Source organism: Diceros bicornis, chromosome 3 (genome assembly GCF_020826845.1).
Source record: "Diceros bicornis minor isolate mBicDic1 chromosome 3, mDicBic1.mat.cur, whole genome shotgun sequence".
NCBI classification, from domain to species: Eukaryota; Metazoa; Chordata; class Mammalia; order Perissodactyla; family Rhinocerotidae; genus Diceros; species Diceros bicornis.
In genome coordinates, this window is record NC_080742.1 from 58,533,947 (window position 1) to 58,550,188 (window position 16,242).

Sequence of the window (16,242 nt, forward strand, 5' to 3'; positions counted from 1 at the left end):
CAGAGCCAAGTGCAAGGGCTCTCACCAGTTTAAAGACAGGTAAGTTTACAAAACATATTAAAATCCATCAGATCATAAAGATATCCCAAAAGAAGGAACTCCATTGGTCACCACTAGCTGGAGGATGCTAGAAACCAACTTATTTTCCTGAAAAGCAGTAAATAAAAAGAATCAAGTATTTTCCTGTCTTTCCCATGTGAAGTGTACCTCAGAGAAACCAAATAGGAATTGTGCAAAAATTCTTCTTTATGGAGGGATTACGGTTAATAAATACAGGGAAAAAAATAATAGAATAAATAATCACCTTTTGGCAATCCTAAAGAAATAACTGATCCAGGCTGATGGCTAGGCTATAACGGAGGGATCAGCATGACAATAGCTAAAGCCATTGATCAATCTTAACATCACAGAAAGTGAGACGACCACATACCTTGTGCCTCTTGGTATGGCACAGTAAGTGCACAGCACCACTTATTAACTGTTCCCATCAGAAAAAAAGCAAACCTTCAGCTATGAAGACCCTGATCTATCAATTTTCAGGAAACTTGGAAAATGGAACATCATAAACAACATGAATGACTGTGGGTAATTCTACAGGACAAATGACCTGGATTCTTCAACAAACAAGTAGCAAGAAAAGCAACAAAAACTGGAAGAGAAATTTACAGATTAAAAGACTTAAGAGATACATCAACTAAATGCAATGTACAGACATTGTTTGGATCCTGATTCAAACATACCAACACACCGACTATAAAAAAAAAAAAAAAGAAAGAAAAGAAAGAAAGAAAACAAAAAACAAAAAAAAGACGATCAGGTCATCTAAACACTGATTGATATTTAATGATATCAAGCAATTGCTGTTCACTGTTTTCAAGTGTGACAACGGTACTGTGTTAACAAAAAAGTACTTTCTTTCGAGATACATATGAAAGTATTTACAGATGAAATGATCTGATGTCTGAGGTTTCCTTTAAAATGAGATAGGTGAGTGGACGTGTAGATAAAAGAAAATGGCTGTGTTGTCAGTTGCTGAGCTGAGGGATGGGTAGAGGAGAGTTGTCTACTCTTCCTCCTCTGGGATATCTGTGAAAATTTCTGTGACAAAAAGCTTAAAATTTTTAGATTACTAAAATACTACAATAAAATACCACATGAAAACTAACCATTTCAGTGCGAAAAGCCATCTCCCTTTCCAATGTTGAGAGGTGAGAAAAATGACGATCATTTTCAAAGAGGTGTGTTATATGGCTCCTGCAAAAACAAAAGACAACAAAGCAACAGTGCTGAAACTTACACGAAGTCTTATTTTTAAAAGAAACTATAAAAGAAAAAATAAAATTATCTATAAATTTGCAGATAATTTTATAATAAAACTCAAATACAATGGTATCCATATCCATTTTTCCACTCAGTATGTCTTGTATTTCTAGTAAAATTTTTCTCTGTAAGAAAATACATTCAAATTAGATTTTAAAATTAGAATGAACCAGAACAATGATACTTTAAGTCAAATACAATAAAATTATAGATTAAACTACAAATGTCATTGGGTTACCATTTCAGAAATGTCTGATTAATGAAATTCACATTTCTCTCTATCCAGAAGATTAAAAAAAAACTAATCTTCCTCTCAACACGAACACTATATTAATGTTAAGCAAAGGAGAGTCTCATACACAACCTCTTTAATATTGGATCTCTTTTTTTATTAAAAAATTACATTATTCTAACCCTGATTTATCAAACTACTTTTTCAGACTACTGTGTTGCATGTGATAATATATATTCATCCTTAACATACTGAAATTATTCCTTATATATATTGGAAATAGCTTTGGAAAGTTATAAACATCTGCATAAAATATACCATAGGAGAAAAACAATCTTACCAATGCAAGACTGCTGCAAAGGCAGCTGGAAGAAAAAGAAATTTATATTACTACGTTAGCATAAAGAAACGTTTTCACCTTACAGAAAAGCATCACAGAGATAAGCACTGTAAAGTTTGGGATGTGTAAATGTTGGATTCTGAGGGAGTAGGGAAAGAATATTGACTCTTCGAAAGAAGCCCCAGGTATGCTTAAAATACCAATAGACTGGATTATAAAGGAATTAGGCATATATCTACAATTTTCATTCACTCACTCATTTAACAAAATACATGAGGGCCTATTACTAGGCAAAAACTATACAAGGAACCCTCAGAAGGAAACTTCCACAAATAGAACTGCCAGAGGAAGAGAACCAATGGTGGGAGGTAACTTAGAATAAAGAAATATGGTGACCTCAGGGAACAGGAATGGGGATGGATAAAAAGAGGAACTACCACCTTTTATATACTGCTGCAATCTATTTTTTTTTAATTAATATAAAACAAGTAAAGAAGGAAGGAAGAGATGGAGAGCAAAAAGGAACAAAGAAAAGGTAAGAGACAGAAAACAAGCTAATAATAAAATCAGTCTCATGAGAATCAATAGTTTGCTTTCTGTCCAAGAACAAAGAACATATTAAGATGAACCCAGAAAAGGCCACTCAATTTGCTTATATCACAAGATTCATCTTACTGCAGGTTTCTGATTAATAATCACTAAGGAATTGAACTATGAAAATACTCTTAGAAATGAAAACCAAACAGCTCAGATCTTAAAGACGTGTTTACATTTTTAAAAATTAAAAAATAGATTTGTCTAGAAGATATTAATGATTATAAAACACAAAGAGTTACTCTTTCTAGATCATTGAAACTGCAAATATTTAACTAGGTTTGTCATTTGACATTTGTTTGTATATGGTACTTTGATCTTCTGAAATTTTGATTTTTTTCTTGTTAACAAATCTACCATCCACTTCCTTTTTGGTTTCTGCCTTTAAAGACTTCAACCCACCATAATAAAATTTGGGTTTTATTTTCTCAGTGATCTAACTACCACGTTCTGAGAAATCATTCTTCTCTCACTGAATGTAAATGCCACCTTTATCATACTGAAGACCCGGTACAATTTATACTTGGGTAATTCCTGTGAGATTATAATTAGGATTTCATTTCTAAATTAATTCAGGAAGAATGTACATGTTTACAATGCAAACCCGCACAGTAATGTCCATAAACATGGTATATGGACCATGTTCAATTATTCAAATTGCCCTTGACAAAAATCCTATTAGTCGAGTTAACACATAATTAATTCATAGTTAATTCATATTTCTTATTAAGTCTCTCTTGGGAGTTTAACATTTTTTTCTGTTAGTATCCATGAAATCTTTTTTCATTATATTTTACTGGATATTGTTAATGTATTTATGTCTGAAGCATCTTTATTTTGTAATATATTTCTTCTTGGCTCATTTACTAAACTATTAATTCTTATAGTTTTTTGGTTTATCATCTTCAATTCTCCATTTTAAACAAGATTATTTAAAAATGATAATTTTGCTCCTGTTTTATACTTTCACTGCTAGTTTCTTCTTCCCATTTGACAATAATAAACTTCTAGAATACTACTAAATAATTCTGATAAAAGAAGGCATCCTGTCATCTGCTGACTTTAATAGCAATGCATTTCACATTACACCTTTAAATGAGTGTTTGACCTTCACAATTCTGGAGTGATAAATAGGACTTCTCAAGGTCATCATCCCTCTACTTCCTCAGAATACCAATTTCTCACGAGAAAGACGGAAGGTACCAAGTGGCCTTTGGTACCTTCCTTTAATTCAATCCCTGCAGCACCAGTGTAATAATTCTTGGGAGTTCTTGGCCTTTGGATGGCATCCTTTAATAGTCTCCAGAGTCAATTCCTAATCTGCTCCACATTTTGAATTCCTTTATTCATTTCAATTTAGTAATAATAATAATAAAGCAGCTAACATTTGAATTTTTATTATATGCTAGGCACTTTTTAGGTGCTTTACTTGAACTGCCTTAATAAGACCTCACAACTATCCTATGTGGTAGGTATAAATATTTCCCCACTATACAGAGGAGAAATTGAGGCTCAGAGAACTTGAGCAACTTGCCCAAGGAAACAAAGTGGGTACACAGACAAAAGGATATTGGAGGCAGGAATTCTGACCTGAGAGCCACGCACTGCATGGCCTCCTGCGGAGGATGGAGAGGGAGAGACAAAGGCCGAAGCCTCCTTACCCTCAAGTATCTTATTCCTCTTCCCTTATTTTTTTTTTTATTTTAAAGATAAAGGGGGGAAAAGTTGCAATTCATCTCTTGATACAGGTAGTATGTTTTATACAAACTATTAATTTTATATAAAAATGTAGAGCTATGCTTTATTCAAAATTGAAATAAATTATATGTATATGTCATTTGAAAATAAAAGCCCCAGTAAAGTAGATACTGCCTTGTGAGCATATAATTTAAGCATAAAGACAAAATGACAAAAACTTCTAAGGGCACCCCTAAAGAGCTTTTCTTGCCTTCTTGCCTACAGAAAACATTATATATGATTTTCTCTAAATTTATTCCAGTGATGTCAACCCTGTCTATAGTCTTCTGGGAGTGTCACAAAATTGATAATCTTTTTTTTCCATTTTAACACATATGCTATTTTTTGTCATTCTAAGGTACTGAGGTAAATACAGCATTTTTTTTAAAAAATCAGAACATAAAAAACACTTAGGAAAAATCCAAACCTATTCTGTAAGAAAAAAGTATTCACAGAAAGAAGGTTTGCTTTGTAATCTAATTCAAAAGATTCCAATCCTATGGCTAAGAATTTTGAAAGGTTCTTACATTTAGCAGGAAGCATATAAATTACCAACACTCTGAAACTAAATTGGACACCCCTTCCACTTTCTGAGTAAGGAAATTTTGTACCAGATTATATGTTACATTGTATCAATTTTCAGGCTCAGGGGATTTGAGAGGGCCAATTCATTGAAAATTATTCTATTATTAGAATCTTGTTTAAACAAAATAGAAGATAACTCCCAGGGCAGAAACAATGTTTCACTCTACTTTTTACTATAGTACTTATTAGCAGGAGGCTGAGCACATAGCCCAACTCAAACGTTTGCTGAATTAATATGTACAATTTGATATAGTTAAGAGGGGAAATGAAATGATCCTAAATCATGTCCACATAATAAGCCAAAATTGAACATACTTTGATGGACAGATGCGCACACACACTTGTGTGCATGTAATAGTTTCTGTTTTTTGCAAAAATGGAGCCCCCATTGACTTAGTGCAAATTAGATCCCTCATCTACATGCAGCTAGCTGCCCAAGCCTCCAGTTTTCAGCCTCAAGGCCCAGCGCAGCCAGGGAGCTGGATGGGCCAGGTGCTCCTCTTAACGAGGTTCCACGCTCCCTCTGACACCCTCTCCTTCCGGCCACATTTCCCAAGACCACTGACCAGTCGCGTCTATTGGTCTTCCCCTCCCTCCAGATCGCCCCACACAGGGAAGTCCAGTGTCCTTGGAAGGTGGCGAGGGGACACCCCCTGCCCCCACCCCTCTGCCTGGCCCGAAGTCATCAGCAGCAGTTAAGGAGGGCAGGAGGAACAGAGAAAGAAATAGGAGAGGGGGTTCTTCCATACTGTTCTTTCATACTGCTCAATCCTCAAGGGCTCCCAAACCCCATTCTCTGTCAGCCCAGCCCCCAAGCCCCCTGAGGCCTCTCATCTCCTCTCCCAGCCTCCTCCCCTCCCCCGAGTCACCCCACCCCAGCAGGTGACTCAGAAGTCCTGGCACCTCCCCAGAGCACTCCCCACCCCGCCCCCACTGCCCCCATCAGGATTGCTGGGAAGTAGAGCCCTGCGATCTGCATTTTTAAGATTCCACAGCTGAGTCTTCTGCAAACTAAACTTGGAGACCCACTGTCCTTTCTCTCGTCCTCCTCCTCAGGGTGTGAGAGCAAAAGCTATGAAGCCAGGGTGGGCTGCCTCTCCCTCTGCCCCTCTGGTCACCTGCAGGCGGCTCTCCTGCAACTGCAGCCGCAACAGGTATTCCCCACCAGGAATACATTTTCTCATCATGTTACATTTTTTCCGTTACATGGGTACTTCATAGCTAGTATTGACTTAAAATTTACAGAGCACCTTCACAAGTTCTCTCATTTGATTCTTACAACAACCTGGTGAGTATTTAGTTCCATTTCACAAATGGAAAACTGGGCTTCCAAGAGGTTATTTCCCCAAATAGCCTTACACAGCTGTAAATGGCAAGAACTACCTGAAGCCAGGGGTTCTGATTTCAAACCTCAGTTCCTTCCATCATGACAGAGCTGCCTCCTTTCCCATTTGTGGGCCATTTGATGACCTCATCTTGTAACATATTTATATAGAGAAATGTATTCTAAGTCCAAAATGACTTGCAAAATTTAAAAATACAACTTATTCCTAAATTGAGGTTAATCCATACTTAAAGCATTCTAAAGAGTTTTAGCCTCCCTAACCCTCAAGTGACAAAATGACACAAAAAAGAGGTTAAGGACACTCCTTAAATCGTTTGGACAAAGTTTCCAAACAAACCTTGACAAGTTCTATCTCAACCCCTTCCTAATATTACTAACCATTTCTTATTGTTCTCAAGGGTCTATTCAGAGTTTAAAAGTTTCTTTCCAGAAGCTGAAGTCACCAGTAAATAATCTCCCTGTTCTACATCAACAATTCATCCTGGAGAACGAAATCAATTTCTAAATGTACAGATCTAAGCATCTCATGCCCTAGTTTGAAAAGTCCCATGACTTCCCATGGCTCACAGCATGGAGCCCACACTCTATTTCCAGCTAATCCCCACCACACACCCGGCATGCTGGCTGCACCGGGCAACCATCCCCTAAAACACCAAGTGCTTTAATGATGGTACATGCCTTCGCTCCTGCCTGAAAACTCCTAATTTGTCCTTCAAAGTCAAAGGAATTCAAATGTGGCATTTTGTGAAGCTTGTCTTGCCACCCTAGCTATAATACCTTTATTACAGCACCTAAATAGCTAGTCATGCACGCAACAGTTTCCTCTGCTAGAATGCAAAAGCCTTGAGGCTGAGTTTGTGTTGAATTCATCTTAATATCTATACCTCCTAGCATTGTGCCTGATATCTCACTGGGTTGAATTATTAAATGACTATCACTATGCAAGACAAATTACAGAATGTTCTCAATTAAATAAAAAACACCTAAAGACAATGTCTAAGCACTTCAAACTGCTCAAAGGATTCCCATTACATGAAAGTAAAAAAATTACATAGTACAATAAAATTAATATATTGAAATAAATCATATTTCTAGTCTATAGTACCTGGAATGAAACAAATCCCAGTTTCTGCATAGTAAACTAACAAGTGAAAAGACATTCTTTAGGACCCAGCTTGGGAAGGAGAAAACAGTCATGTATACCACAAGCTCAACTCCTTCCTTCTTTCTAGCACCTAGATTTTTGTGTTTTAAATGCTTTAAAGTCAACAGGTATCTAAATGCTTACTACATGCACAACACATTTTCCTAGAAACCAAGAAAAACATCAAAAAAATATTAGCCAACAACTGTGACCTTAAAGATAAAATCTTTGAGAGGTAAGATTTAGATACATAAAATACTGAGAGAACACGTTAGGCACTCAAGCCTAAAATGGCACAAAGTCTACAAAGTGTAAGAAACCTGAGAAGGCAGATCAGTGATGACCTTCTCAGGACAGAGTTTACTAAAGTGGGATGGGGGGGGGGGGGTCTCAAGACATGATTACAACTTCGGTGGGGATTTATGGTGGGTAGCCAGAAAAGACGACAGCTATGATAAAGCTGGACGCGGACTTCGATCTAACATGACGAAAGTATTCCCGACGCTAATACTGATGGTACAGAACACAAATGATAATGACAATAATGAGGTAATATTTATTGAGGGCCCACTCATTATACACAGAATGTGTCAGGCTCTCAGAGCTCCATGAACACCAGGAAGGTAGTCTGGCAGAGCTTCCCAATCAGTGGGGCCTGGAGTGCCAAGAAAGGAAGCACCAGAGTCCCTAGGGCCAGTAACCTCTAGGCTTTGAAGAGATCATTTACCCCCAACCCCATGCCACATGAATATTATCATTTTCTATGTGTGCCATGATGTGAAAAAAGTTGGGAAGCACTGGGCTAATCAATAACGAAACACAGCAAGTTTCAGAGAGAACATCATAACGCAGCAATAGAAAGCCACAGTGCTCTAAACTCTACTACTGCATTAGAATCATCAGTGGCACTAAATGAAACTAGAGATACTCGAGTATTAATCCAAGGCCCCTTCATCTGAAACTCCAGGGATCTTTTTTTATTCACAAGTGATTCTGATGTACAATCAAGGTTAATTATCACTGGTACAGAAATGACGGGAGCAAAATCTAGGTAGTACAAAATTCAATGTGAGAACTGGCTCCTTTGTATTCCAATTGTCCTCCAGCAGTAATTGTATCACCTGAGAGCTTATCAGAAATGCAGACTCTCAGGCCCCATCCCAGACCCCCTGACTCCAAATCTATATTTTCACAAGACCCTTCAGGTGATTTATAAACACTTTTAAGGGCAATGTCTCAACATTGACAGCACCCTGGAATCACCTGGGAGCTTCGAACACTGCTGGGTCTGGCACTGGGGAAATTCTAATGGGCAACCAGGGTTGAGAATACTGATATAGGAGGGGCATGTTAAGATTGCATTCCTAGGCCCCCACCCTCAGAGATCCTGATTTACCAGATCTCAGTTGGGGATTGGAAATCTATGTTTTTAACAATTTTTATTAGGAAAAGGCTTATATAAATTCAAAACATACTCCAAAGGAGAAATTGTCAAAATCCTGATAGCTGAAAACAGTAATTAAGAAAGGGAAAGAAATAAAATTAAAAATCAAATTCTTTTTTACCTCCCCTGGTAAGAAAGTCACTCTTAAGAAATATTCCTTTGATTTTAAATGACTTATAAGTTATTTAGCCTCTCTGAGTCTCATTTCCACCAAATGTGAAATGAGAGGTTTTTACTTGGTTATCTCTATTCCTAGCACTCAATGACCTTGTATAGCTACAACTATTACCACTAATAACTTGGGACTTCACACTCTCCGAGGTGCCTCCATGGTTATTTTGTTTTTGTTTTGATCTTCCTACTCCCCAAACTAAAAGCCTTGGTAGTCTGGCTCTTTTAGTTTGTTGAAAGATGTGCTTGACAAGCCAAGAGACCTTAACTTCAATCCCAAACTTACCCAGTGAACTCACTAATGATGTCAGGCCATTAACCTAACCTACTTTAGTTTCTTCACATGTAAAATTCCAGGAGGTAACCTTTAAGCTCCAGATTTTTACAAAATTTCCATGCAGATCAAAGGTGAGAAAAGAGTAAGAAATTAGGTCTTATTAAAAAAAAAACAAAACTTGAACATTGCACAAATGTCTCAAAGGTAACATGTCAAGACAGAATTCTGGATATTTTCCCTCAAACCTGTCCCCTCACCCACACCCCTAGTCTTCACCATCTCCATGAATGCCACCCTTATTTTCCCAGTTACAGCAGCCAAAAAGCCATAGTTCTTCCTTTCCCTTCAGTCTAAGCCCAATTCCCCAGCAAGTCCTACCATTTCTATCTCCAATATAAATCTCAAACCCAGCCCCTTCATCGAGGCCAACAATTCCCTTGCTGGATCCCTGCCAGAGCCGCCTCAGTGGTCTCCCTCTGCTTCTGTTCTTGCACTGCCATAACCCATTTTCCCAAAAGCAGATTTCTCAAAGTAAAAATTAAATCACGTCACTCTGCTGTTCAAACTCCTCAGTGGCTGCCCAATGCCCTAGGAATAAAGCCCAAGCTCCTGTTGTGCCCATCTCATGTTGATGCTCCACCACCCTCTCCTCCTTCAACAGGCCTGCCTACCTTAGCACATGCTGTTTGCTCTTTCCTTCTTCCTCTCTACACTGTGAATCTTCTCTTCCTGTAGGTCTCAGCTTTAAGGCTACCTCCCAGAAGCCTTTCCTGACCCTATAGTAGGTATTTTCTGCTTTTTCTATCTCAGCCACATTTTTTCTTTCCTCCACTGCACTTACTGCAATGTGCAATTATTTTTATTTATTTGTCCCTCCCCCCCTCTTTCTTGCAGAATGGAAGTCCCATGGAGCCAGAGGCAACAGCTATCTTGTTCTCCATTTTATCCCCAACAACTAGAACCTGGCATAAGAGGCATTCAATAACTGGCAAATGTGAACGAAGCTACTGTTATTTTACATATATTATCTTATTTATCCTTCACCATAACCAGGTGAAGCATTTATTATCCCCATTTTAAAGATAAGGCAACTAAGAGTCAGAAATACTAGGAGACTTACAGCTTTTACGTGTAGAAACAGGATTCAAATGCAGATCAGTACTGAGATGCCTATGGTACTTCAAACACACCACACCACCTCCTACCCATCCCAGCTCCCAACACCTAGGCTCAACTCTCTGCCTCCACCCAGTTTCGTACCCCTTCTGCCCCTAAGAAGTCACATGTGTTTTCCATTACACAGGCTTCCGGGCTCTCATAAGTTGTAGATAACAAAAGCAGTGGCAATTTTGCCTCCCCAGGGACATCTGCCATTATCTGGAGACATTTTGGTTGTCACAACTGGCGAGATGCTACTGGCATCTAATAGGTAGAGGCCAGGGATGCTGCTCAACATCCCACAATGCACAGGACAGTCCCCCAAACAAACACTTAACTCAACATGGCATAGTGCTGAGGCTGAGAAGCCTTCCCAATAAAGAACCAGCTTGGAGTGGGGCACAGTTGCCACCGACCACAGGAACCAGGCAAGTCATGTCATGAGTCAAGCAGGACAGACGTAAGGGGTAAAAACAGTAGTTTTTATCGTCTATCTTTTCCACATTCAGGTTACATTTTTTAATTATGTTTTGTCAATGGCATCTTACATTACAGTCTTTCACCACCGACATGCCTTGTTTGCATGTTTAACATGTATATTCTTCACTTCCACAAAGGAAAGTACCCCTTCCATTTCTCCTTGAAACACAGAGCCCTCTCCACCTATCCTTCTGTCTTCCCTCTTTTGATAATGGACATGGGTACAAGAAACATGTCACTCTTCTCTGAACTCTAATTAAAATAACAGCCATATCAGATGATAAATGGTAATTCACAGCTCCAGTTTTGGGAAAACAATAGAGACTAGGAGAAACTTTGGCAAACTAGACTGTCTGTGTCCCCATTTAAAAGAGGAGAGGTGGTGATTTACTTAGTCCCAGGGGATTGCTGCCACGTAGGAACGTTAGCTCAGTAATGCCAGTCTGCTTCTAAAGAGAGGAGGACATCAGACTTTAAAACTACTGATGCTTCCCTCCACCTCACCCCACTCTCAGATTCCGATTTAATTGCTCTGATGTGTGGCTTGGCTGTCAGGATTTTTTTAAGTTCCCAGGTGACTCTAGTATAAAGCTAAGCCTGAGAACCACTAGTCTAGTCCAGGTCTCCCATTTTTACATGTGTACAAACTAAGGCTCAGAGAAGCTAAATGCTTTGCTCAGGCACCCAACCAGTTCAAAACAGGTATAGAATCAGAAAACAGTTCCTCTAAGGCAGAAACTGTGGGTCATAACACTAGATCATGAAATCAATGTAATGGTTTATAAACGGCTTTTTTTTTTTTTTTGGTGAGGAAGATTAGCCCTGAGCTAACATCTGTTACCAATCCTCCTCTTTTTGCTGAGGAAGATTGGCCCTGGGCTAACATCCATGCCCATCTTCCTCTACTTTATATGTGGGACGCCTGCCACAGTTTGGCTTGATAAGCCGTGCATAGGTCCGCACCAGGAATCCGAACCTGTGAACCTCGGGCAGCCACCGAAGCAGAGTGCGGAAGTTAACCACTACACCACCGGGCCAGCCCCTAAACAGCATTTTTTTTAAAAAGGACAGAATAGAAAAATCAGAGTGTACTGTACATTATAGGCGTAAGTATCGTAACATGACACTTTTGTTTTAAATACATGCACGTAATAAATATGTGCTGATGACTCTCCATCTGCCTCTCCAAATCCATTCTCCTCCCTTCTCTGCCTTGTTAGCCCCAGGAGGATGACCCTACAGAATGATTCAGCTGGGGCCCTTGCCTAAGGGTTTCCAGTTGGTCAGCCAGTGAGTGGCTCCAGCGGCAGATCAGAGGATGGGAGGAGAGTGTGTGGTTACTCTTCTTGAGTGATGCTGCTCCCACAGCACAGCTATCCCTGGGTTCAGCTCCTGATGAAGCCCTCCTTCCCCTACAGAGCCAGAGGTGGTAGCATCTCATTGTTGACAGTCCCTGGGTGCTTCAGTGTCCTTTGTGGGTTCCTTAAACCTGCTCACACTTCTGAAAACAGTCCATTTATTAAATGTGTTTTCTGCCAGGACACTGGCATACACAAATAGATCAAGAGACAGACACATGCATAAATGTACTGGGTTGCATTTTCAGAAGTGTGAGCAGATTTAATGTAAAATGTATTGCTTACTGGGGGTTGTGGTCAAAAAAGTTGGAGAAACATTGTCATCGTTCTTCTTACTACAGCACTGCCTCCCCTGGCCGACACAGGGAGCTATTGGGTTGAAACTTCTAAAAATAAACACTTTAAGAACCCTTCTTTACAACCGTTACCATTAAATAAATAGTAAATAATATCCAAAAATAAGAAAAACATGTTCATTAAAATGGATTTTTTAACACTGCTTAACACCGTCCAAGAATGGAAAGGGCCACCTTGGTAGACAGTGAGTTCCTCATCAGAGCTTAGCCCATATGGAGGAGATGAGAGAAAGTGAACTAGGGACTCCGACTCAGTTTCTAACTCTCAAAAATCTGTGCTTCTATCAGGGAGCCTCAAGTTGTAAAATTTCTTCCTAAACATAAATGAAGCAGTCTTTGTCATAGCAAAGTCCCATACTAAAAAAACTGTACAGTGTCAGCTCAACTCGCACGCATTCTGGGAGGGGGAAAAAGAGGAGATGAGGCAGCTTTCAAAAATGTCTAAACTCTGCTCCTCTTTGCGGGTTCAAGCATCCAAGGCCAGAGAAAGAACCAAACATCCCAGGGTGGATCATTCTCCAGAACTCTCTCTCAAGCTGCCCCATGGCCTCATGTAGATGATTAGCAAGGACAGACAGTCTCTAGATTTGGTCTGGTCATCCAGCTTCCATACATCTGATGGCCAATGACACCCAAGAACATGGGACAGCTCCTTCACGGTACCTCCCTCACGCCCAAAAGGGTGAGGCAAGTAAAGTGCCACACTCTTATCTTAACACAAAACTGCATTTAGGTATGAGCATTACTAAACCCAAATCTAGGCCATCCAATATAAGAAGATTCAAAGGAAATGCAATTACAAGAAAGTACACATGCACAAAAGAAAACAGCAATAGATATTATTCTATGATTTGCTACTGTAACCTCCCTGAAGAAGCAAAGCCATTCCACACTTCACCACAAAGTCATTAATGTTTATAATAACCATTCAAGAAAAATGCAAGTTCATTCTGTCACCAGACCTCAAATCAGTATTATACATGTGCTTTTATAATAACAACTAAAATTTGTTAAATGCTTTAGACACAAAGTGCCTTCCCATATATTACCCATGCCTTCTAGGTCTGCTCCTCAGGGCATGCTGAGGGAGTAAGTAGGGCTGGTGACAATCTCACATCACAGAAAAGGAAAGGTTCACAAAAGAAATAATTTGAAACTTAAACCAAACTTAAGCACTGTGAACTGGATCTGGAGCCTCTGTCTCATCCACTGTACCATGCTGCCTCCCCAAGGTGAATTTACCCAACCTGCACACGGCCATGGTTTCTCAAGCTCACTACCGACAAAAGGAGGAATGTACTTAAAATACTTTATTTTTCTAGGCTTGATTCTACAATAGGAAAAAAAAAAGTACCCCAATAACAATATCAACCTTTCTGAGTCCATTAAAACACACACACACACACACACACACACACACACACACACAAGCACAGTGATGACTTTGGCTTTTTATGATTGAGTGGCTTTTCGTGGTGGCTGTGATCTCAGGGGAAGCCGATTTGCTGTGTTCTATTCCTCCGCCTATATTGAACTCCAAATTCTTTTGGGTCACTAAAGGAATCTGAAAGGATAATAAGGGATAAATCACCAACAGTTAAATAATTTAGTAGCCAAAGCCCATTAATGGCATTATATACGAAAGGCAGTGTTATAGCATTTTACTGGCTGACTTAGAAAAATTAGGCCTATTATCCAAACTGCCATAACTTGCCTTATCGGAATGTCAATCAGGAAACAAAGGAAACCTGAAGTTGGGCCACAACCTATGAACGTTGCAACTTTATTTTTTTCAGCACATTGTTACACATTATCCACTTGGTGCACGGCAGCGGGAGAAGGGGGGAGCCCTCCACACCGAACGTTCCAGGTCAGCAGGGAGGATTAAGGTTCGGGCGCCCAAAACACAATATAACCTGGAAAGTGATGTGCCGAGGGGAATCACAAATAAAGTGCCACCGGCAGTGTTTGCGGCCAAGAAGAAAAAAGCAAGCTAAAATCTAATTATAAGTTTAGCAACTTTCTAGCACAGGGAAAGTGCTTTGCTTTGAGCTCAACGGAATCGCTTCCAACCCCAAACAAACCATCCTCCCGGGCCGGGGCCGAGATAACGGGCAGGCGGCCGGTCCGCGCCAATCAGCAGCGCCCAAGTCTCGTTAGCGCAGAGCTGCCAGTTCGCGGCCAGGCCGGGCAGCTGTTGATCTCGGGGCCATTTTTTTTAAAGCCGAGTCAGAGAGCGGGTGGGAAGGGAGCGAGGAAGGCTGGGCCCCGGGGAGGGGGAGGGGAGAGGAGGACGTCCCAGAAAAAGTCGGAGACGCTGCAAACTGGCGGGGACCGGCCGGCGGGGCTCGGGCGCGGAAGCGGGAGGGGAGCGGAGGGGGGGCCCGCGCCTCAAAGTTCCGCGTCCGGCGGCGCCCGCGCGCCGGGGCTGCTCACCTAGCAGGAGCGTGGTCCAGGTCCGGCCGCGCCCCGCGCGCCGCAGGCCCAGCGCCCCGCGCAGCCCGGCCGCCAGGCGCCCCCCGAGGCCGCCCCCGGCGGGCGGCGCGGCGGGCTCGGCGCGAGGCCCCTTCCTGCCCGCGGCGCCCTTGCGCCCGGGGGACGGGGACGCGCGCTCGGGCCCGGGCTCCCCGGCGCCGGCGTCCGGCGACCCCCTCAGCGGCGACTGCGAGGCGCGGGGCGGCTGGGGCGGCTTGGGGGCCGCCTCCCGGTGCTTGTTCCGCGCCTGCAGGACCATCTTGGCATAGTCGCGACCGCTCGCTGCGCGCGCCCGGACGGCGGCCGGGGAACGGCGGGCTGGCGGGGCGGCCCGGGCGCCGCTCACTCTCCGGCGGGCGGGCGAGCAGAGGGCGGGTCGGTCCCTCCCCGCGGGCCGGGAGGCGGGCAGAGCTGCAAGGCCGGGCGGCGGCTGCCTGCCTGGCGGTGCGGCCGGGAGGCGGCGCCGGACTCGCGCGCCCGCCGCCGTTGCCGCCGCTCCGGTTGTCACGGCGACCGCGGAACGCCGGGGGGCGGGGGCGGGGACACCCTGTGAGCTGCCGCGGCCCCGCCCCCGCCTCCCCTCCGCGCCGGACGCGCGCTCCCGGCCGGCCAGCGCGCACGCGCGGACTTATGGCGCGGGCGGGGGCCAACCCCGTGGCTGCCCCGCGACCCCGGCCCTGCGCGGGCCCGGCAAGGGGTTCGGCGGGGACGAGGGTGTGAACTGCCTTCCGGGAGCCGTCGCCCCTCCCTCTGGAAGGGGCTGGGAAGAAAGAAGTGCCCTATCCGGGTGGGGGCCGCTGGTCGAAGTTTTGGACGCGATTAAGGCTGCGCGTGCAGCCCGGCAAAGCCCGCGTGTCCCGGGCCGCGCGGCGCGGGGGCGTGTGGACCCGGGAGAGGCGCTCGGGGACGACCACTGTGGGGCGCTGTGCGTGCGCTCTGGAGCCGCGGTGGCCCCGCCGCTGGAAGGCGGGCGGATACAAGCCGCGCACCGTCTCACCTCTACTCCGCTACGTGTAGCCTCGCAAGTTAGAACGCTGCGGTGGGCAGCTCCCTCGCTCACGGATGCGATGAACGGTGCAACCCCACTTAAAATGGCAGCAGAGTATCTCAGGGGTAGCTGATAAGAGTCGAGGCACAAGTGTGTGCCTGACAGTAAAACCGTAAACTGAAAACCAGGGTAGGAGCCCTGGCTGAAGGTGATAAAATTGAAGGGCACGAGAAGGAAT

At 43.0% G+C, this 16,242-nt stretch overlaps 1 protein-coding gene across 2 annotated transcripts in view; it reads right to left on the reverse strand.

The window, feature by feature from the left end:
• Positions 1 to 15,431, reverse strand: part of DPY19L1 (dpy-19 like C-mannosyltransferase 1) — a 107,896-nt gene extending 92,465 nt beyond the window's left edge. Inside the window, exons 1-3 of one of the 2 annotated variants that reach the window (XM_058528103.1) lie at positions 14,978 to 15,429; positions 1,893 to 1,917; positions 1,167 to 1,254 (exon numbers count right to left, since the gene is read on the reverse strand). In XM_058528103.1, coding sequence (XP_058384086.1) covers positions 1,167 to 1,254; positions 1,893 to 1,917; positions 14,978 to 15,275 — 411 coding nt within the window. In that variant the 5' untranslated portion in view covers positions 15,276 to 15,429. Of the gene's footprint in view, positions 1 to 1,166; positions 1,255 to 1,892; positions 1,918 to 14,977 lie in introns of both variants that reach the window. The other variant, XM_058528113.1, reaches the window with a different exon arrangement.
• Between the last annotated feature and the right edge of the window lie 811 nt (positions 15,432 to 16,242).